This window comes from Microtus ochrogaster, chromosome 7 (assembly GCF_000317375.1).
Source record: "Microtus ochrogaster isolate Prairie Vole_2 chromosome 7, MicOch1.0, whole genome shotgun sequence".
In the NCBI taxonomy this organism is placed as follows: domain Eukaryota; kingdom Metazoa; phylum Chordata; class Mammalia; order Rodentia; family Cricetidae; genus Microtus; species Microtus ochrogaster.
In genome coordinates, this window is record NC_022014.1 from 20,164,293 (window position 1) to 20,187,607 (window position 23,315).

The 23,315-nt window shown below is 51.2% G+C and overlaps 1 protein-coding gene across 1 annotated transcript in view; it reads right to left on the bottom strand.

Moving 5' to 3' along the window:
* Positions 1-4,036: 4,036 nt before the first annotated feature.
* The window catches only part of Nos2 (nitric oxide synthase 2), a 34,352-nt gene continuing 15,073 nt past the window's right edge, over positions 4,037-23,315 (bottom strand). Inside the window, exons 9-26 of the mRNA XM_026780592.1 lie at positions 21,659-21,833; positions 21,465-21,566; positions 19,310-19,504; positions 18,837-18,919; positions 18,378-18,522; positions 18,188-18,292; positions 17,509-17,558; positions 17,043-17,217; positions 16,213-16,345; positions 15,071-15,149; positions 14,233-14,414; positions 13,063-13,226; positions 11,368-11,575; positions 9,584-9,671; positions 9,008-9,129; positions 7,552-7,700; positions 6,608-6,802; positions 4,037-4,497 (exon numbers count right to left, since the gene is read on the bottom strand). Coding sequence (XP_026636393.1) covers positions 4,399-4,497; positions 6,608-6,802; positions 7,552-7,700; positions 9,008-9,129; positions 9,584-9,671; positions 11,368-11,575; positions 13,063-13,226; positions 14,233-14,414; positions 15,071-15,149; positions 16,213-16,345; positions 17,043-17,217; positions 17,509-17,558; positions 18,188-18,292; positions 18,378-18,522; positions 18,837-18,919; positions 19,310-19,504; positions 21,465-21,566; positions 21,659-21,833 — 2,449 coding nt within the window. The 3' untranslated portion in view covers positions 4,037-4,398. The remainder of the gene's footprint in view (positions 4,498-6,607; positions 6,803-7,551; positions 7,701-9,007; positions 9,130-9,583; positions 9,672-11,367; positions 11,576-13,062; positions 13,227-14,232; positions 14,415-15,070; positions 15,150-16,212; positions 16,346-17,042; positions 17,218-17,508; positions 17,559-18,187; positions 18,293-18,377; positions 18,523-18,836; positions 18,920-19,309; positions 19,505-21,464; positions 21,567-21,658; positions 21,834-23,315) is intronic.

Here is a 23,315-nt window from a genome sequence, read left to right on the forward strand (position 1 = left end):
CACACATGAGAGATGACTTGCTTATTGAATGGGGCTGGAGACATTCTGGAACCTTCTAAAGAGATTGGGAGGAAGCAGGTTGGTGCCCATACCTGCTCACAGGGGTCCCTCTCAAACCCCAAAGGTGTTGGGGTAACTGGGTGGGGACTGGAACACACAGTCTCTGGTGGGAATGCTGGCCTCTGTAAATAACCTCAGGCCCCTGAGGTAGGGACAGGCTGGGCAGAGCCCCTGGGAGCCTCGGTAGCTTATGCTGGGTGGGAGGGGAGGCAATGGGATAAGGGATAAGGAGTTGATCTGCGGTAGGCCTCCCAGCAGAGGGGATTAGGGTGGGGACCCACCACATGAGAGATCTCCTGCACCCTGCTAACTCATCAAGGCCTCCATCACTTTTGAGACCTCAGGTCAGCAACATCGCCAACACCTGGGAGCTGGTCAGAACTGCAGCAGCTCAGCCGGGTGGTGGTGGCGCTCGCTTTTAATCCCAGCACTTGGGAGACAGAGGCAGGTGGATCTTTATGAGTTCGAGGCCAACCTGGTCTACAGAGTGAGTTCCAAGACAGGCTCCAAAGCCACAGAGAAACCATGTCTTGAAAACAAAACAAAACAACAACAACAAAAAGAACTGCAGCAGCTCACCTGGGAGGCTGAGGCAACACCAGCTTGGACTGCACAAAATGACCTTGTCACACATAAACACAAATGAAAGAAAAGAAAAGGCTGCATATGTCCTTCCCAGCCCTACTGAGCCTGTGTGTGTGTGTGTGTGTGTGTGTGTGTGTGTGTGTGTGTACGTACACAAGTGCCTACGTGCGTGTAAGAGAGTGAGAATGTGTGTGCATGTGTGTGGAAGCCAGAGGTCAATTCTGAATTTCTTCTTTTTTATCCGTGTCTTACCCCCCCACCCCCCACCAACAGGGTTCCTCTGTGTATCCCTGACTGTTCTGGAACTCACTCTGTAGACTAGGCCGGCCTCAAACTCACAGAGATCCACCTCCCTCTGCCTCCTGAGTACTGGGATTAAAGGTGTGCACCACCACACCCAGCCCGAGAGTCTTCCTGCTGTGGCCAAGCCAGAGGAGCCCCGAGGTGCAGTTGAAGGTCCAGGTGTCAGCCCAGCAGAAGGGAATCCTCTGATGGGCCAATCTCGGTTAGTCAAGGCCCGGGACTACAGATCCCAGAATGCCTTTTGCTTCTGCTGTGCCTTTACATGTTTGCTGCAGTGCTCTTTCATAGTATGCGTAAGGAGGTCTCCATTGTCTGTAATATAATGTGTAATAAATATAATCTATGGAAACATCCTGTTCTACTGGGCATTTTTAACTGTGGATTGTCAAGAAGATGACCCCTCCCCAAGCTAATTTGATGATAGCTTATACAGAGTTTTGATGACTAGAAATAAACATAAGGATATGTTTCACAGCCGGGGTCTGTGCGTCTCACCTAAGCAGTGGCATGGATTGTAGCTCTAGTTAATACTAACAGTGGAGTCCCAGTAGCCCAGCTAGTTTAAATTATTTTAACCTTATTGTTGGGAGATGTGTTCACAGGTCTCGGAGTGCCTCACAGCTGACACAAAGCTTTGAAAATAACAATGTTAGACTAAGATGTTTTTGTTAACTAACTTTGAGGTGAAAAACCCAAGAAGACAATCTAAAGTTTTAGGCACATCATTGAGTGAGGAACTCTTTAAGGTCAGGGAACAAGGGCAGAGCAGCCCAGTTATTTCTGGCTGACGTTGCTCGGTTTGGTTGATGGCCAAAGGTGATGATTAATCCTCATACCTATTTCTGTCCTCAGTCTCCTGATGTAAAAAACTATTAATGAATGGATGGATATGCACCCTAAAGATGTAAAGGAGAGCTGACTGATTCTTTCTCATATATAAAAGTTTAGGTTTCTGATTCCTTTAAGATTCCTTATAAGATCACCTTTCAAGATAAGTAATAAAGTAATTGGCCCTTTCTTTGTAACTGCAAACTGCAGCCTGCCAGTAAAAGACCCGACAGGAATACCTTGCTTGCCGCATGGTTAATCTATATTAAGTTGCTTGGGTTTGAATGTCTGTGGGTTCTTGGGGTGATTTGTTTTTCACTTGTAATACGTAAAATGTTTATCATGTGGGGGAGATGAAAAACACGTTTTTCCCGAAAATCATTCACTTAAGAAATGGAGTGCAGCTGTTCTGACTCTTGCACTGCCTGGAAGAGTCTGTTGGGAGAGAAGCTGTGAGCATGAGCTAAAGAGGGAAGAAAGAGAGAGAGGATAAAGAAGGAAACCATCAGGGAGTTTGTGAGTGCTTCTTTCCCTAACCCGCCTCGGATAGAAAAGTTTAGCCTCCCCGACTCCGTAAATTCCTATTGTAAGACTTTAAGACAGTTCTGAAGCCATTTCTGACAACTCTGAATCCTCTCAGCCTCTGTGCCATAGTGCTTCCCCTCCTCCCCTGGGAACCAAGGACCTAACAGCTACACTCGCACGTACTCAGTTCCTGAACAATTACCCATATATGTATGTTTTGATTCGGTCCCCTGGGAAATGGGGTCAAAATGACCTCTTACCTCATCTGATCTGGCAACAGCTCTCCAGCCAATTATTGGTAATAGCCCTTTTGAATAAGCCAATCACAACTCCCCTTGCTTCTGTGGCCTTCTCCTTTAAAAGTAGCCTGTACCAGCTATTCGAGGTCTCTCGGCTTCCCGAATGCTGGGGGACCCTGTCATGACAGAATTAATAAAATCCTCGTGCTTTTGCATAGGCTGTGGTGTGTGAGGTGGTCTCTGGGGGCGACTCCTCCTTGGTGTTTGGACGCTAGAGTCCAACACTTTCAAAGCTCTGTGCGGCTGGAGGCTGGCCCCCAGACAGTATCTTCCTTAATCTTTGTCTGCCTTATTTTTGGAGACCAGGTGTCTCACTGAAGCCAGAGCTCACTGATTAACTAGGCCTATGGCTATGTGAGCTTCAGGGGTCTGCCTGTCTCCAGCTTCCCAGAGTTGGGATGACAGGACTACACCTAGCTAAGTTTATGTGGGTGCTGGGGTCCAAACAAATGACAAGGACTTTACCAACAGAGCCATCTTCCCATCCCCCAGTATCTAGGCCGCATTTTAACAAGATCCCCCAGGTGGCTCAGAATACCTGAGCATGTGGGAAAACTGGACTCTGGGCCACACTGTTCAGGTGCATTACTGCAGGTGGGGGATGGGGGTGGGGACTTCCACGGGCAACCAGAGACTGGTGGGTTTCCTTTCTCCCACCTCTTCTGCTCCATCTGATGCAGCTGTGGAAGGGGATGAGGAAAGCTAACCAGACCCCCAGGTCAGCGCCATCCTGGTGCAGGGCAAGGAACAGCAATGTGGCTGTCTGGTAAGGAGCTCTGTCTGCTAAGGGCACCTGGCTGGTGGTGAGGATGGTGGTGCCCTTCACATCGAGGCTTCACATGCAGAGAACTTGCCCAGGAGTCAGCTTGTGCCTGGCTGAGCTCATTAAACAGGTCATGGAGCACACCCAACACTTCCTCTCTTTCTTGATGGTCTCCCTTTCACCATGCAGCTGAGGATGATCTTAAACTTCAAATCCTCCCGCCCCCACCTCCTAAGTGCTGGGATTACAAGCGTGTGCCCAAAGGCCCAAGGTTATACAGTGCTGGGGATCACACCCACACCTTTGTGTATGCCATGTAAGCACTCTGCCGACTGAACTGCATCCACAGTCCCTAAGCACACTGTCTTCTAAGACAGGGTGGGGGTCAAGGTGTTCATTGAGAACCCAGGACTCACCAAACCCTGCAGTAGGGGCATCGTGTGTGAAGCAGATCCGGGCTGCTTGCCAGGACCAGAAGGTTTCAGACAAACACAAGCTTCATCCATGGTGGGGGACCCGGTTAGCATGCTCCCTCATGGGGGCATCATTGCCCAGGCTCTGGGTCCCGCCAGCCCTAACCCATATATTACTTGAGAATATACACTATAAAACTCAATCAAACACACAGGGTGATTAAAATAAATTGCATTTTGTATCAATATTTTCATCGAGAAATTATACAGGGAAGGCCCATGAGGGCCTTGGGTGTTTTCTTAAATACAAAGTATAAATAACTGTACAGGATGCACGGCTCCTCCTGGTGGTCACTCAAAGTGCTTCGATCAGGAGATTCCTTTTTTTTTCCTTTTTCTTTTTTTGCAGCTCCAAGGGTTCAGGGAAGCATGAGAGGGGAAGGAGAGGTAGAAAGAAGAGGGAGGGAGAGGGAAAGAGAGATTCAAGCAGTCCACAATGTTACTTGATAGGGTGTGTTGACGAGAGTTACAATGTGAAGGACTTGGTGGAAAAGGCCCCTGACCAGCTGGGGAGTTGAGTCCATCACTGACTTCCGTGTCAGAAGCTGTAACTCCTGGGCTGTCAGAACTTTGTGCTTCTGGGCTGTCCCACGGCGCTGCCCTTTTTTGCCCCATAAGAGAAGACTGCACCGAAGATATCTTCATGATAACGTTTCTGGCTCTGTGAAATGAAACAGAGGCCAAGGCGTCAGCTGTGCTGAAGCAGCCAACTCTCAGTTCCCAGGCTGCATAAAACCCTGGGGCTGCAACAGCTTCCTGGCGACACACGCACTCACTAACCCTGTGCCTTCCTGCTTGCCTGGCTTGCTGCCGTCACACCCAGGTTCGGTTTCTCCTCAGCGCTATGTGTGGCCCACCTCAGCCTGTTCCCAAACTTCATGGATGGATGGCGGCCCCACTACCTGCTTAGTGTCCATCCCACACAACGCCAGTGGATGTGAGTTTTGAGATTGGCATGCATACATGCAGCAGGCTGCACGTGCCTCCCTTTCCCCAGGTCTTGAAGTCAGAACACACAGCAGCAGGCTGAGGACAAAGCCACCTGTTGCTCTTTATGGACCTGAACATGGGTTCCAAATGATCTGACCTTGGGAGCTTTTCTCCTTGGTGCTAGAGATTCTGGGGCCTCTCGTGTGTGAGGCAAGGACTGAGCTACATCCCCAGCTCTTATTTTCTCTTTTTAATTAAAAAAAAATATTGATTTCCTGCCTCTGTCTCCTGAGTGCTGGAATTAAAGGCATGCATGTGCCACCGTGTCTGGCTATGATTTTATTTTCGCATATGCCCGTGCTCGTGTGTGTGTGTTGTGTGGCTAAGGTTGTGGCTGTATGGCTGTATGGTTGTATGTGTACACGAGTGCAATGCCCTCAGAGGCCACAAGAGGGTATCAGATTCCCTGGAGCTGAAGTTACAGGCAGGTCCTATACAGAATAGTACATGCTTTTAACTGCCGAGACATCTCTGCAGCCCAGATACCCCATGCTGACCCAGCCACTCTCCTGCTTCAGCTTCCCCAAAGCCTTAGGGTGTACAGGTGTGCCGTGCCTCTGCCCCACCTGCTCCTTGTAACCCTTTTGATGACATAAGTCCGTGACCACATCGGACACACATTGAACACACTGTAAGGCATCCACGATGTCCTTGCAGGTCACCGCACGTCAGAACAATCTGCACCCCAGGACCTTTGTACCTGCTGCTCTCCCAACAGAATAGTCCAGACCTCTGTGTCGGGGATGCACAAGCCTGCTTCCTTACCTTCTTCAGGGACTTTGCTCACACGTCACCTCCCAGTAAACCCCCTCCGCAGCATCTTCACTAAAATAATGCATGCCTGCTCTGAGCCTCTGTTCTGCTTAATCCTCACCTGAAGCAGCGCACCTTCTACGTGTTCTATTTCATCCACCCTGCCAGAACATAAGCTCCATTTAGCTTGGCTTTTTTTTGTTTTGTTTTGTTTTTGAGACAGGGTCTCACGTGGCCGAGGCTGATCTTGAACTGACTATGTAACCGAGGGGTGATCTTGAACTCTTGATCCTCCTGCCTCTGTTTCCCTAGTGCTGGGATTAAAGGTGTGCACTATCGTGTCCTAGGCCATTGGGGGGGGGGGTTTGTTAGTTGCTTTTAATCTCTAACACATAGTAGGCACTTAATATAAATGTGGAGCATGAGTCTAAGCCTTAAGGACAGGTTTGGGAACCAGAGAGACAGAGAGAGGAAAAGGGAGAGAGAGGCCATGTGTCCGGGCTCTCATCGTCAGCACCAGGACCCCTTCCCTCTACAAAATGGAGTAATAGTCATTCTTCCCTCATAACGCCCTTAGAAGGGCAGAAGGAAATGTCACAGGACCGTCCTTGAGCTCCTGGAACAAGGCAAGCCCTGCTACCGACAGTCCTTCCTGAGAGGCCTGAGGGCATCCAGCCAGCAGCTCCCTGTAAATAAGTGTATGTTTCCCATAGCCAGTAGGGACAGGTCTCCCAGTCCTGGTGTCCACAGCCCTGCTCTGCTCTATGGGACCTTTCTGCAGGGGTGTGCAGAGCAGAGTCTATTACTCTGATTCTAGGAAAATACCGGCCGGACTTCTCAGCTAGCCGGCAGCAGGTGTGAAAAAGGAAGTTCCCGCCCCCAGGAGCCCTGCCAGTCAGCCGGTCCCAGGTTTCTGCAGTGGCGCAGAGGGTTTCAGGGCCCTCCCAGTTCTGGCGCCCTGGCCTGATTCCAATGGCACGTGACCTTCACCTACACCCTTTTCTAGGGTCCCTCCGCAACTTTCATACCTTGAGCTGGAAGAAATAGTCCTCAACCTGCTCCTCGCTCAAGTTCAGCTTGTTGGCCACAAGCTTCTTCAAGGTAGTAGCCACATCCCCAGCCATGCGCACATCTCCACAAATGTAGAGGTGGCCCTGCTCCCCATGGAGTACGCTGAGTACCTCACTGGCCAGCTCCGTCTGCAGGATGTCTTGAACGTAGACCTAAAAGTAGAGTCTATGATGGCACCAGCCCTGGGTGGTCCCTGTGCCATGAGGAGGGGAGGAGGGGCACTGAGGGTTTCAGTAGGGACTTCAGCTCAGGATACACAATCATCCTGGCCAACGGAACCCACGGATCGTCCCCGAGTTCACCATACTTCAGAAATGCTCCATCAAGCCAGTGGCCCTCCCTGCCCAGAGCTCTGAGATCTGCCTGCCTATACCCCAGGAAGAAGGCGCTTCCCAGCATGTAGCGGCCCCAGCTCTAATTTAGGACTGGGGTGTAGGTGCCCAGGTTCCCATTTATAAGAAAGGTCCTAAGTCGCTCAGAATGGTGCTTTTTCCACCTAAGATGGTCCAGCCGTTGGACCGAAGGGGATCCTCAGGAAACAAGGGTCTGAGCTGAGAGTCGTCTACACGGACTGCTCACGCCCCTGGAGCACAGTGCCCATTTGAGGGCTCTGGTGGAATCAACTCAACAAGTCGATAATGTGGAGCTGAGGATAAAGCCAGCCTACAGGACATCTCCCCACACAGCCCTGCACCCAGGGCTGCTGGGCGCCTACAGCTGGCAGCATTGTGGACTGCGGATACAGAGGGATTCTCAAACCATTCCGGACTTGGTCTTCTCCTCATAGTGCTTTTCTTAACACTCGAGGCTGTGCAACTGTCTCTCCACTTTGGAGCAGAGGACGCTCCGAGAGGGAGGACTGTGTAGTCCAGGCACAGGCTTGCTGTGTGGGCACACTTACCTTGGGCTTGCCTGGCAGCCGGGAGTAGGCTGTATGCACCTGGTACAGCACCCCTTTGCGGACCATCTCCTGCATCTCTTCCTGATAGATGTGATCCTCCTCTGGGTGCCGACATCCAAACACCAAGGTCATGCGACCTCCTTTGAGCCCTTTAAAACCCAGAAGGTTGCAGTCACCACAATAGCCACCAGAGGGAGACCCATGACCACCAGGTGCCCAACAGGTAAGTTTCTTATCTGGTATTATCCCTTTTACAGTTAATGGAAGCAGTCTTGAAGATCACTGTTCAGTGTCAGTTATGATTGTGTCAACACATAGATCTTTTTTTAATTTGCCATATTGCATTTTAGTTTTACTTTTCCCTTTTAAAATATCATTATAGCTAGTAGGGGCAGGAGGATTGCTGAAAATTCAAGGCCAGCCTTGTCCATGTAGGGAGGGAGTTTTCGGTCCAGCCAGGGATAGACTAGCAAGACTCTGTCCCAGATGTATATATGTAGGTTTGTGTGTGTATGTGTTTAACATGCTAAGGGCGTTCTTTTAATGAAATATCAGAAATTCTGTGGCCTTCTTTTGAAAAATCATCTCTCCTGACATAGCTGTTCAATATGCATAGCCATCAAATGCAGGTGTTGAGGCCTCAGGTGTCCAGGACATCCCAGACTACCTCCTGAATGCTCTTGACTATGCTGGACTTCATGTTCAAGGTCTTAAATGTCAGGCATTGCTAAAGGTTCTACAAAAGCCTCCTGGGATAATTCTAAGCATAGAGATATCCTTTCTTTTGGGCTGTTTCTCAAACAAAAGGAAAATGTCTATCTGAAATGTATTAATTTCATCTCGTAGCTTTGAGGTTGTCTTCACAGGCTCATTCTATGGGTTATCCCATAGATGGTACCAAAACCAAGGTCATCAAACAAAAACAAACAAACAGACAAGTGCAGCAAAATGGGCTGGTGCAATGGTTGAGCAGGGAAGGGAGCTGTCATTAAGCCTAAGACATGGTCTGGTCCCTGGGACTGATTTGGTGGAAGAAGAGAAGCAAGTTGACCTCTGACCTCCACATGTGCATCCAGACACATGCACCCCTCCAAATACACTAAAAAAGGACAAGGAAGCTGCTGGTGGTGGTGCATACCTTTAATCCTAGCACTCAGGAAGCAAAGGCAGCTGGATTGCTGTGAGTTTGAGGACAGCCTGGCCTACAGAGCAAGTTCCAGGACAGGCACAAAAAAACAAAGAAACCTTGTCTCAAAAAGAAAAAAACAAAAACAACCCTCCCCAAAACAAAAAACAAACAAGCAAAAAGAACAAGGAAACATGAGGAAACATGGATGAAGTGGGCCAGCCACAAACCCTCCAAATCTGTTTACCTACCTATGTGGTACAGTGTACTAATTTGATGTACATGTGTATGTGTAATGATCATGGTAACTAGCATGCTCCCTTCCTATACCTCTGTGCTGGGAGTCATGGAACCGCTGTTGCCAGAAACTGCGGAAGGGGGCGATGCCTGTGCCAGGCCCAATGAGGATGCAAGGCAGGGAGGGGTCCTCGGGGAGCTGGAAGCCACTGACGCTGCAAGAAGACAGAAGGAAGGAGATCTCAGACACCCCAAGGCGGAAGCACATGCAGGATAGGGTCAGTGAGCTGAGTACATGGTATGGCGGTACTGTCAGGGATGGAGGGATACGCCAATCTCTAAGCCCTATGCAAAGTTTTATCCTCCCTGCCAAGGCGTAGCATCTCTCCACACCTGAGACCTTTGGTGAAAGATCCAGTCTCACTGTACGCTGGACCCCACCACCCATCATCACCACTGCCCTTGCCATGGACTCCACGACACCTTGTAGTCAGATGGAAGATGAAGAGACCTAGAATCACACACACACACACACACACACACACACACACACACACACACACACCTCAAACCTTTGTAGGCCAAGGGGAGCACTCAGTCCTAAATCCTTTCATTGTATTGCAGAATCCCCAGGCCCAGGGGTTCTAAAGGGTCCTGAGTGGTGCTTACCTTCGCACAAAGCAGGGCACTGGGTCCTGGGGCTTCAGGTTTTTGATCCAAGTGCTGCAGACCCCATGGTGCAGGGGACCCTGACCATCTGCAATGACAGCACAGACCTTACCAACAACCCCTGTGGCCTTCATGCAACCCAGATGGGTGCTCTTCCTACACTGCCTCGTTCCTTCTCTCCCAACTCTCCACACAGATCAGGGAAGGCTGTAAGGGACCCGATGCGCAAATTCTCCCCTTGCCATTGCAGACAGAGTCACAGAGAAGTAAGAGGAACAGGTGACTAAAGTCATAGTGGATACAGGTCCACGTTCAGGCCCCTCACTCTTAATCTAGAACATTGGTTCTCAACCTGTGTGTTGCAACCTCTTCAAGGGTCAAATGACCCTTCATGGTGGTTGCATATCAGATATTAACATTAAGATTCATAATGGTAGCAAAATTACAGTTATGAAGTAACAATGAAAATAATCTTATGGTTGGGGGTCACCACACGTGAGGAACTGTATTAAAGGGTCACAGCGTTGGGAAGGTTAAGAACCACTGGTCTGGAGCATCTCTAGGGACTCTCGCCACACTCCCTGCCAAGGCTCTGCCCATAGCAGTGAGAAGTGACCCCCCAGGGCTGGCCCCTGGAGTGTCCTCATGAAGGTCTTCACCAGTGGGAGCCCTGGGTGAGGAATGGTCTTCCACTCCCCCTGTCTCTTTTGCCATCTCTGTCTTCCTCAGCAGCCTTTCCTGCGCCTGTAGATACCCCAGTTTCCTCTGGGTTATATTCACTTCTTCCTCATGACCAGACACATAGAGGAGGCCTCCAGCAACTTGAATGGTCCTTTGCTTCTGTTCTGTGTAAACTGGCCTTCACAGGGCTCACATGCATCTCCTCTCTCACCCAGTGATGAGGTGTGGTCAGTCCAAATACAGGCTCTGTCCAGTATTTGGAAACTGTGTTCTTTGCCAAGAAGGGAGGGCTTTGAGATACAGACCCTGTCCAGCCCTTCCAGCTCAGACAGAGCTCAGTTACAGATGTTAGAACAGGGAGCCAAGTCCACCCAGTGCAGGATCCAAGACTAAGTGGACAGATCACTGGAGACTCTGGTCTATGGTAGCTCCACACACACGCCCTCTCACTCTCTAGGATACCCACTGTTTACAGTCACACACAGCCATTTCTCTAAGATCTCCATGCCTGCACCCTCTACTTGGCTTTATGCCTACTCTATGAGGGCAGAGCCTGTCGGCAGAGTTCCCACACCCAGTGTGGGTCCCAGCATGGAGGTGGGTCATGGCCATCACAGAATGAGAGCAATGGGGGTGTGAACAATCTGTACCAGTTTCCTGCCTTGGGCGGCATCATTAGGGTCCTAGGAATAATTGGGTTCCCCAAGGGTTCAAGGCTTTGCACATCTGAGCCTGTTCCACTCTCAGTTGATAAATTGCCAGGCTGGCTCATGGGCATGTCTGTGAGGCAGACTGTCAACTGATGGAGGGAGAGTCTAGCCTACGGTGGGCCATGCTGTCCCTGGGCAGGTGACCCTGAGTTGTATAAGGAAGTAGTTGAGCAACCCAGAGGGAACAAGCCAGAAAGCAATTGTTCCTCCATGCCTCAAGCTCCTGCCTCAGTTTCCCTTGATAATGGACTGTAACCTGAAAGCTAAACAAACCCTTTCTTCTAAAATTGTAGAGGAGGTAGCCATTGTGTCTGTCACAGCAACAAAAAACAATCTAGTACAGCTGCCCTCCAAGTACCAAGTGCAGATGACGTCAGAGTCTGCCTGCCTCACCTCGGGTCCGATAGGTGACCACGGCCACAGTGAGGTGGACCTCTGAGGGGGTGTGGTCCTGGGAGGAGCTGATGGAGTAGTAGCGGGGCTTCAGAATGGGGAGCTGCGACAGCAGGAAGGCAGCAGGCACACGCAATGACGGGAACTCTTCCAGCACCTCCAGGAACGTGGGGCTGTTGCTGAACTTCCAATCATTGTACTCTGAGGGCTGAAAGCCAAGGGCAATGTGAGGGATTAGGGGAGCTGCCATTGTAGGAAAGTAGCTTTCCCACCTAGACACGCAACACGGGCAAGGAGGGCGCTGTCCAGGGTGCTGAGGCCACTATCTTGGAGAGGAAGCAAAGACCTGGGGCAGACAGTAACATTTCTCAGTTGTGCCTAGAAATATATTCTGGGCAGAATTAAGGTGTGATGAGACAGTATTGCAACCCCAGCTAGTCACAAGACTGAGGCAGGAGGATTTCAAGTTCAAGGCCAGCAGGGGCTGCAGACTAAGCTGAGAGTTAGCCTGGATACCTTAGTGAGACCCTGCCTCAGAATAAAATAAAAGAGATGGGAGGTTGTCCCAGTGGTAGAGCACTTGCCTGGCATTTATAAAGGCCTGAGGCCAACTCCTAGTGCCCACAAAACAAGGACAAAAGCAAAACCAAGACCAAGCAACACAAATCAAAACACAGAAACCTCCCCAATATTAGCACCCTATGGGCAGGGCTCAATGCCCTATTTTTTGGGGGAGGGGAATGGAGGCAAGGTCTTGCTATATAACCCAGATTGGCTTTGAACTCTTGCTGGCCAAGGCTGGTTCTCTAACTCACCATCCTCCTGCCTCAGCCTCTTGAGTACGGGAATCATAGGCATGCACCACCATGTCCAGCTCAACTTACTTCCTTATTACACTATGATTTGGAACCAGTTGGATCTGGGCTCAAATCACAGCTAGATGTCCCTCCTAGCTTAGCCTCAGTCCTCATGGAGTGAAGTTGATAGCTCTTTCATGCAGGGATGCTGAGGTGATGCTACTGTGCCCAGTGCCTCTGACAGAGACAAGCGTGTCCCTCCACTAACCCATTAACTCGGCTGCCCGCCTGCCATCACACCCATTGACCCCACATGTTTGTTCCACATTTGGGAAGACAAAGGCCACCCGTAGAGGCTGCCCCTCTATGGGGCACATTTGAGGAAGTGCCCTTCGGCTATATGTTGACTACTCTTCACTGTGAACTGGATTTAGGGTCACTGTGGAAACGCACCTCTGTGAGGGTGTTTCTAGAGGTTTGACTGGGGAAGACCCACCAGGAATTCACCTGGGTTGAGGCTCCAGACAAGAGGAAAAGGAGAAAATGAGCAGGGTTTCTGCATATACCTTTCTCTGCTTCCTCACTCCGGAAGTGAGGTGACCAGCCACCCACACTTCTGCTGTTGTGACTCCCCACCCTGACGGACAGGACCCTCCTCTTCTTAACTTGCTTCTATCGTGTATTTTGTCAGAGAAATGGGACTTGAATACAGGGCACACCATACTGGCTCTCAGAGAAACTCGTTCACTTGGTACTACCATGTACTAAAGATGGGCGCAAAGGATACCCAGCCCCCACCAGACACGGATGAGTCACACCTAGAGCCTTGCTAGGATGGTCTCAGAAGTCCCTCTACACTATGAAATGCCCCGGCCTCACCCCCCAGCCAGACCCTCACCTGACACAGGGCCTCCAGCCTCTGCCTTTCAGTCTCGTCTGTGGCCAGGCGGGCCAGCTTGTGGAGCTGCAGCTGGGTGGGAGGGGTAGTGATGTCCAGGAAGTAGGTGAGGGCTTGGGTGAGCGAGCAGGGAGGCAGCCTCTTATCCTTGACCCAGTAGCTACCTGAATGGAGGGAGGGAGGTATCTATCAGTCTGGGAAGGCCCAGTCTGGGTCTCTCAGAAGACTCCTATCCCCCAGCTTCAAGGAAGAGAAGGCTCTGACATCGTGGCAAAGATCAGGTACTGGTGCTGAGACAGGGCTGCCAGGGCTGATTGATTGCTCCAGGTGGGCTGATCAATTTCTCCGGGTAGGCTGACTGACTGCTTCCACCTGGGCACCCATATTGACATTGTCCTGACAAACTAACCATGTCCTTTTGTGCCCCCTACTTGAGTCTCTGACACCCTCATGTGAACTACAAATTCACAGTGACTAAGTTCACTGGAGACTGATGTATGTCCCAGAGGCTAGCTGCACATTTAGAGAAAGGTTCACGGCTCCAGTCCCCTGAGGTATTAAATCAAGAGGTTCCGGGTAGATAGATCGGTATAAATTGAGGTAGCCAGGCTTCAGGGGTTCCAAGAGACAGCTTGTAGAGCAATCACAGCCCAATCTGGGGTCAGCAGACCCAGGTTCAAACTGGCTCCCCACTTCCCAGCTGAGAGTCTGAACCCTGTGGTCTCTGGCTGCTTTCTTGAGAAACAGATATGACAAAGGCCGGGCTGACACCAGCAATGAGGAGAACCACACTTGGGAAGTGATTGGCACGGTGCTTGGTCCAGGTGTTTACTGCATGCTGGCACATACTCTCCCCTCCCCCACTTCCTTCTAGGAAAAAGAATCGTATATGAGTGGCATCCCATCTGGACCACATCTGCGTTCTTACAGCCCCAAGGATGCCTCAAGTCCCTTGTTTTTAAGTTTCAGGCTGACTCACTTTCTCCCAGGTGATGGTGACACTACCAGGTTTTGCTTCTCTGATACCTCCCCTGAGGTAAGGGGACACACTCCAGGAGGCATCACTACTAGTGGAGACCAGAGTTTCTCCCATGACCAGAACAGACATAGTCCCCAGTCCTTGGGGATGGGAGTGAGGAGGGTAAGTCTTTCTGGGGGCCTGGGGCTCACCGCTCTCATCCTGCACCTCCAAGCACACAATTTGGTGGGGCGAAGGGCAATCCACAACTCGTTCCAAGATCCCCTGGACCAGGGCCTCCTGGTTGCCTGGGAAAATCCCAAGGTGTTCCCCAGGCAGATAGCTGGGGCCGTGGCTGCCCTCGAAGGAGAGCTGGACCAGCAGGGTGGTTCGGCTGCAGAAGAAAAACGGGAGCCCTGGGTACTGCAGCTTTCCCAGGGATAAGCACTCTCCCGCCACCCTCCTGCTGGCTTCCTCCAGCTTTGGTCACCAACCAAGGTTTGTGGCAGGACCTCCCCTCAGCTAGGGACCCTCCGAGCTTCAGAGTTTTCCAAAGGAGTTTGGCCACTGCTCTCCCTAGCAAGAGATCGAGCCCATAGGGTTTGGGCACAACTCTGTCACAAAAAGCATCTCACCCAGGGTGTGTGAGCATTGGAAATAGCTTTTTCTTGTCTCTAGAACAAACCCTGTTCTCATTAGAACCGAGGCTAGTCTCCCCAAAGGGTAGGAGTGAGGGAGAGGAAAGACAACGCGGTACAAATTACAGGTCACCCATGACCCTCATCTACCCAGCGGAGAGATTTCCATCCTTGTCAAATATCCTCACAAATGGTCTGAGTGTCCCCTGGTCACCCCTTCCAGTGAGAGTCCAAAGAGAAGGGTCAGTGAGGCAGAGACCTGGTTCCCAAACTGGGCAAAGGCAGAGGTGCCAAGGACTAGCAGGGAAGCTGGTCCCAAAGGCGGCATCCTCAGCAGGCAGGTCTCCCCTCCTCATCTACAGACTGACTCACTCGGCTCCTTTACTTATCCCAGAGCCCTGCCCATCCTTACCTGGACTTCTTACTCTGCAGATTCTGCTGCGATTTCAGTCTCATGGTGAACACGTTCTTGGCGTGCATACTGCTGAGGGCTGGGGAGACAGAGATAGGATGGCATGGTGCTTCTATGCTGTGTGTGTGTTGGGGGGAACCCTTGTGCTGTGGAGGGGAGCCCCTGTGCTGTGGAGGGAGTCGCTGTGCTGTGTGTGTGTGTGTGGAGCCTCTGTGCTGTGGGGGTGGAGCCCCTGTGCTCTGTGTGTGTGTGTGTGTGTGTGTGTGTGTAGCCCCTGTGGGGGGAGAAGGCCCTGTGATGTGGTGGAGGAAGCCCCCGTAAGCTGAACGGAGTATCCCTGCAGGCTACCCTCGCTCTTGCTGTCCTGAGGTAGGACCTGTAAGGTTTTTCTTCCCCGCTAGTTTTGAATCACAAGTAAAGAAAGACCCTGGGCCTGGCTGGATGTGCTGACCCAAGTCTGTGATGCTAGCACTTGGGTGCAAAGAGAGAAAATCAGGAGTTCGAGGCCATTCTTGGCCACGTAGCGAGTTTGAGAACAGTCTAGGCCACATGAGATCCTGTCTCACCTCCCTGCTTCCACATAAACACAAAGAAGGGGAAAACAGTAACTAAAACTAAACAAGCAGAAGGATCCCAGATGAACAGTGGCTTTGAGGTTGGGAAGTACCGGGAGATGCAGTTTAGACATTAAGACACAGAAAGTTTTGGGACACCCATGTAGTTTAGGGATTTGGGATTCACAGACCATGGCAGAGGTAAAGCTAGGCATGTTCTAACGTGCAGACACCCAGGATGGGCAGAGCTGAGCCACCTACTGTTGCCCTGAGTCACTCCCAGAAGCCTTCTTCATGCCATGTGGCTCCCTTCGGAAGACTGGCTCCAGCCCTCTTGTCCCCCACATGCTACCCCACACTTCATGTTCTTGAGCTGTAACTTCTCTGAATTTGCCACAGGCCAAGTGGCAGGACAAGTGTTATAGGCCAGTTTGTATGGGTCAAGAGGCTGGCACACTGTCTGGGAAAGTTGCCCCTGCCACCCACCCGCTGATGCTGGCTCCCTGCTCTCACTACACTCTCTCAAGCCTTGCTCAGATAGCCTTAACCCAGGCAGGAAAGACCAGCAGTGCACAGAGGGGCTGGTACCTTTGTTGAGGTCTAAAGGCTCCAGGCTCTGGGTGAGCCTATACTGCTGTGGCTCCCATATTGCATTGGAAGTGTAGCATTTCGGGATCTGAATGTGATGTTTGCTTCGAACATTAAACGTCTCACAGGCCGCCTGGAAAATTAGGCAGAGTGGCATTCATTATCACCATCACCACCCTTCACCGTGGGTCAAATACCAAATGGATGCATCCCCAAACTCCTAAGAGTGTCAGCTGGGGACTGAAGGAGCTCAGAGAAGCCCAGGTTTGGTACACAGCGGCCCTTGATACTATAGCAAATATTAAAGCTGCTGTCGTATTCTTATCCTCGTCCTACACAGTGAGGGAGGCCCAGGGCTTCCCTATCCTGATAGAAAACCTCATGGAGAAGACCCAAGTCTTCTGGGCTTCCAATTGCCATCCTTTCACTGCAGAGATAAGTTCCCTCCATCTACAGGAAGAATCCAGAAAGAAGATTGGAGGAGATACAGCCAGGTCACAAGAGGTCAGCAGTGTGGTCCCTGTCCCTGCCTCTGTAGACCTGGGAGACTGAAGCAAGGCACCACTGTCCCGAGGTGGCCAAGGCGACTGGTAGGAAAGTCCTTAAGCCAGAGTTCAGGACGGGGAGTTGATGAGCTGCCTTCTCCCACCTGGATAAACACCCCTGAGTGACACCCTCCTGGTGGGGTGGGGTTTGGGGAGAGCTGCTTTGACCTGAGACATCAGGCCCACAGCTCTGGCCTACACCTGGCAGAGGTCATGACCCCCGGAACACCAGGCTCAGGTGTGTTTCGCATGAACACATTACATCCTGTCTGACTGGGAACTGACCCGGAAGGTTTGCACAGCCCAGCCGCGGAAGGCGTCCTCTTGCCCACTGAGTTCATCCCCTTCTCCCGTGTGGACAAGCTGAGACGCTCCCAGCTGGGACAGCTTCTGGTCGATGTCATGAGCAAAGGCACAGAACCGAGGGTACATGCTGGAGCCAAGGCCAAACACGGCATACCTGCCAAGGAGGACACGGGCTGAGACCGAGGATGCATGGTAGCTACGGTCTTCAGGGACAGCCCTATTCTCCCATGCCCACAATCTTTGGTCATGTGACTAATGCCCTCTTGGACTGCAGACCTGCAAGAGGGACTTGGTTTCTGTGTCCTGAGCCTCAACCCACTTAGAAGACAAAACTCAGACCAGGGCCTCTGCCCTCGGCATCTCTGAGAAGATACCCTGTGTATGCCCACTTCCATGGTCTAACCCCAGACGGCCCAGGGGGCAGGGCTGTGGGAGGGTGCCTCACCTGAAGGTGTGGGTGAGTTCTCTCAGCATGAACAGAGCTTTCTTCAGAGTCTACAAAGACAAAGGATCAGAGTTCTCAGGGCAGGAGCCACAAAACCACTGTTTGCCTTTCCCATTGGGGTCCATTTAAACCCTGGCCACACCCAGCATGCAAGGAATCCACATCCTTGGGGCAAGCCACTGGACAGGTCCAGGTGCCCCTCCCCACAGCTGTAGCAGCCCACTGCCTCCTGCAAGTTCTTCCACATGCAAGCTGTGCTACCTGCACATGCACACACGTGCACATGCACACGCGAAACAATGTAATAACGCTAATCTCCTCAAATAACCTAAAAACATAAATAAAGCCTGGCCCATTCACAAGAAGGCATTGTGTGCCATTGGGAAAATGGCATAAGAAGGACCCAGGGTGGCCTGAGCACTTACTTCCAATGCCCTCTTCAGGTCCCCTGACCTCTTGTCCCCTGGACCTCTTTTCTTGATTGTCACAAACCCTTCTTCCCCCAGATGACCAGGACCCCAGCCATGCACCTGCCCGTTGCTGGGGCAGTCTCCAGTCCCAAACACGCCCTCTTCCCCCAGATGACCAGGTCCCGGTTACCCACCTGCCCATTGATGGGGCAGTCTCCAGTCCCAAACATGCCCTCTTCCCCCAGATGACCAGGACCCCAGCCACGCACCTGCCCATTGCTGGGGCAATCTCCATTCCCAAACGTGCTTGTCACCACCAGCAACAATTGCTCCTCTTCCAAGGCGCTTGTCTTGTACTGGTTCATGCAGACAACCTGCATGGAGCACAGGAGACATCAGCCCTCCACTCCCAGGAGGCCCTCTGCACTCACCCCAGACTCCTTCTTCCTAAGTGTGTACCTTGGTGTTGAAGGCATAGCTGAACAAGGCTGCCAGGTCCCGGGCTAGCACTTCGGACTTCCCTGTCTCGGTAGCAAAGAGAACTGTGGCTCTAACTCTGAAAGCCATGACCTTGCGCATCAACATGGAAGCAAAGAGCACCACTCTGTGGGGACAGACAGATAGATGCTGTGTTGAGTCAGCTCCCAGAAGACAATGGAAAAGGGACAGCACCGGGGATGGTAGGGGGAAGCATCCTCCATTTCTCATCGGCTGGTGGCCCCTGCACACCTTGACTCAGTCCCTTTGGGACATTTGGGACAACAGAAGAAAATGAGTCTCAGATTGGTGTCTAGAGTTTGGGGAACCAAAACCATAAAGAACATTCTCCATATGCCCCGCCCTTCGTGGCAAACCCAGGGAACAGGGTCTGTGAACGGGGACACAGTGCAGACACCAACATTGCCTACTTCCACATACTTCCCCAAGACTCTGAACCGGATCTCTCTCCTCCTGGGCCTCAGCTTCACGTTCTGCCAGATGTGTGTCTTCCAGGGCTCAACCTGCAGGAAAGAAGGGAGATATGACAGTGGCAGATGTTTGGGCTAGGACTGGAGGATGCTGGGGAGGCAGAGGATCCTCTCTATAGCACTCGTGGAAGCCCATGGCACCCACATCACCAAACCTCAGCAAAAGCTCAGAGCGGCACCTTTCGGGTCCCACATGGAGCCACACAGCAGTGGTCACTTAGCTTTCTTTACTAATGTCCCAGAAGTCAGAGGACCACCTGCTTTTAGTATCTCTTTATTGGGGACGCTAGATAATGTATAGTCTCATTGGGCACCTTAGAGACAAGATGGCCCTCAGCTGGCATGTGCTACCCTGGGCAGTCACACTACATAGTGTCTGCAGCTCAGCTACAAGATGGGGAGGGTGGGGCGGCTCCCGCTGACCTGATAGTAGTAGAACGGAGATAGGACGTAGTTCAGCATCTCCTGGTGGAACACAGGGGTGATGCTCCCAGACACTGGAGGGACCAGCCAAATCCAGTCTGCAGGGCAGCCTCCTCGGGCCCGGTACTCATTCTGCATGTGCTTCATGAAGGACTCTGAGGCTGTGTGGTGGTCCATGATGGTCACGTTCTGCTTCTGGAGGAGGGGAAGATGGAGTGGACTTAGATAAGGGGAACAGAGGAGACTTGGAGGGTGGCTGCCCCGGAAGGCATCTACGCAATGGCTCTACTGCTGCTCCTGGTCCTCTACCGATTGCTGCAGAAATACACACAGGTCCAGGCCCACAGATTTGAACCCCAAGGCCATCGTCACAGCCATTCACATGGTGGCCAGCCCTCAGTCACATGACAGCTTTCCCCCAGACCCTACAGGAGCATCCAGAAACTCCACGCATTGCCAGCAAACAGCAAACCTCAGATGGGGGCCACTCACACAGCATCGCCTTGTTTCAGTTAAAGAAAATATGAGCTCAAAGGCGGCACACTTGGTGGAGGGCTTGCCTGGCATGCACAGGGCCCTATGTCTATAATCTCAGCACTCCGGTGGTACAGGCAGAGGATCAAGGTCATCTGTAGCTGCATAGGGAGTTCTAGGTCAGCCTGGGCTACAGGAGATCCTGTCTCCAAAACAAGCAAATACAAAACCCTCCTAGTCACCTGTGGGGACAGGGAGGACCAGAATATAGGGGAGATATACCTAGAGGACATGAGGTCTGAACTAGCCTAGAATGAGCCAGTAAAAGCAGCTGTGCCCCCAAAGTCTGGAGATCCATTCAAACAAGAGAAATTTGTTTTATGGCTCGGGAGATGGCCATCTGAATCCCATCCCAGGAACCACACAGCAGAAGGAGAGAACCAACTCCTAAAGGTTGTTCTCTGACCTCCACACTAAGTAAAGAAATGTTTAAAACTTTTCTTTGAAAGAGAAATATGTTTAACATAGTGGTCAAAACTCTGCCTTCTCATTAGCCATCAGACTTGAGCTACGAGATCCTTAACCTTGACACCCATCAGCTTCCTCATCTGTGAAATGGGAGGCAACAGTTCCTGTCTCTGTTCCTCCATCGTGAGGCTGTTGAAAGGACATGAACCAGCACATGCTCTCAGTGGGCGTTATCTGCTCCAGCCCGGCTGCCGCGTACTGTGATGGCCATGGGCACAGGAGAGATGGCACAGGTCTCCAAGCGCTGCCCACAAAGAGCAAGCCTCTTGGGGTGGCTGAAGGATGTCAGCCATCTTCGTAAGGCCTGGTGGGATTTGTGGTGGAGGAAGCAAAGGCTGCTTGGGAGGGACCGTGGAGAAAGCCTAGTGTCAGGGATAGGCCCGGGGGGGGGGGAGATGGGAGTCAGGACAGCTGCAAAGAGAGGGCAAGTCTTGAGAGATGGGTTTAAGTTGGCCGAGGTGGGGGGCATTCCTGAGGGAAGATGCTGTCATCTACATAGGAAGTAGAAAATGACAAGATCTCCTGAGTAAATTGGGAACATGGGGATCATGGGAAAGGGCGCCGGGGGGGGGGGGAGATGGGAGTCAGGACAGCTGCAAAGAGAGGGCAAGTCTTGAGAGATGGGTTTAAGTTGGCCGAGGTGGGGGGCATTCCTGAGGGAAGATGCTGTCCAAGCCAAGGCCTGCAGCTGTCATCAATACTCATCTAGCCACACTTAAAACCCATTTACAGCTGCTGCTTGTCTCCTAATAGGGCTCTGGTCTGGGGGGTCTGTCACAAGATGGAAATATCGTCAGTCAAGACACATTGAATAGGCACTGGAGGGTTGCTCAGCTTCAGGGTGCTGGCCTAGTTTACACCACAGCCTGGGCTCAAGCCCTAGTACCACATTAAAAAAATGAACAACCCAGATGTGGTAGCTAACACCTGTGATCTCAGCACTCTGGATGTGGGTGCAAGGAGATCAGAAGTTACCACGTGAGCTTGAGGCTATAGTTCATGACCCTAGAGAAGCTAAGTAATAAGGTGAACCCAAAGAAAACATATATAGACCCACCTGGAAATTGGAAACAGACAAGATCGCCTGACAAAATTGGGAATGTGGGATCGACCTTCTTGCCAAATCTACCCACCCCTAAGACACCTGACATACCTGGAAACTGTGGAGCACAGCCACGTTGATCTCCGTGACAGCCCGGTCTTTCCAGAGGGAGGCCAGTGTGTGGGTCTCTAGGCCCATCCTTCTGCCCACTTCCTACAGAAGACAAGTATTGAGAGTGAGATAGTTTTGGGGACCCACCCACCTGTCTGCTCCCCTAGATGGTCCAGCTGGGTAGCTCTTGTCACCTCTAGGATGTTGTAGCGCTGCATGTCACAAAAGTCTCGAACTCCAATCTCTGTGCCCATGTACCAACCATTGAAGGGGCAGGCTGGGAATTCAAGGCCACCCACTTCCAGCAGCATGTTGGCTACAGCAGGCAGGGCATACCACTTCAGCCCGAGCTCCTGGAACCACTCGTACCTGGCAGGGAGAGAGAGCCAGCTGCAGTTAGGGTCTTCTTTGCCTGCTCCCCTTAATAAAAATAGCTCAGCAAAAGAGTCAACCAAAGAAATTCCTTCTCTCTGTTTTTTTTTTTTTTTGAGACAGAGTCTTATATCCCAGACTAGCCTTGATTTTATGTAGCTGAGGGTGGCCTTGAATGTCTGAGTCTCCCGACTCCTATCTCCCAAGTGCTGGAATTACAGGCATGCTTCTTCAAAGCAAGTTTATTCAGTGCTGGGGATCAAAGTTAGGGCATCGAGTGTACTAAGCAAGCATGCTCAACTGAGCCATATTGCCAGCACTAGAAACATCTGTTTTAGGAGTTGATCTCAGTCACCCCACTGGGAGAGATAAAAGGGCATACTAGGGGGTCATTCATTAAATAAGGCCCCCCCTTTACCCAACCATTCATGCAAATGGTCAGGCGTATGCCAGGCTAAATGCTGAGACTCCAGCACAACACAGTGAGCAGCTAAGGACTCTGGCGTCAGACAGCTGGAATCAGGCTCTGCCTCAGCACTGACTAGGGGGCATTTAGCCTCACGGAGCTTCAGCATCCCCATCATTAGAATAGAGCCAACAGCATCAGACTCATGGATTATTGCAAACATAGCGTCATTCATTGGCTAGCTAGTCATTCCACAAATAACTATACCTAAGCACCTACTATGTGTCCTGCCCCCTTGTAGACAGTGGGGATATACTAACAAAAAGCAAGATTCTATTCTCAAAGAAGCTACAGCTCAGCATCTAGACTGTGGACTACAACGAGGTAAACCAATACACCATAAGAAAATGAAAAACAAAGTGTGATGTTAAGTTGAAGGTGGGCGGTCAGGAAAAGCTTCTCAGAGTCCATGGTGATGTCATAGGAAGCACCTTCTGATGAGAAGATTTGAGCCTGGCAGGATTCTGAGGAAAGGGTGTATCAGGCAGAGAAGCAGTGCAGAGGTCCTGAGGCAGGAGCGCGTTCAGTGTATTCAAAGGACAGGACAGTCAGCCCAGCGCCATCCGGTTAGTAAATCTCCATATATGGAGGTATTCTGCAGAGGTTCAGTCAGTTATGTTCTTAAAGTCCTTGAGGCCCTATACTTCCTTTATCTGGGAGAAGGGTCCTTTTCCTAAGAAAGTTGGGAGGCCATTGAGATGGCTCAGTAGTAAAGACCACCAGCCATCAAACCTGACGAGCTGAGTTCAATTCCCAGGACCGTATGGTAGGAGAGAATCAGTACTTGACCTCTGACCGCACACACACCACATGTATCAGACACACAAACACACACACAAATAAACACACACCACATGTACTGTACACATAGTACACATACCACACATACAACACACACTATGAATATAACCACATATACATATCACACAACAAACATGCAAGCATACCACACCATACATGCACGTGCACTAAATAAATGTAAGAAAAATTTTAAGCCGGGTGGTGGTGGCGCA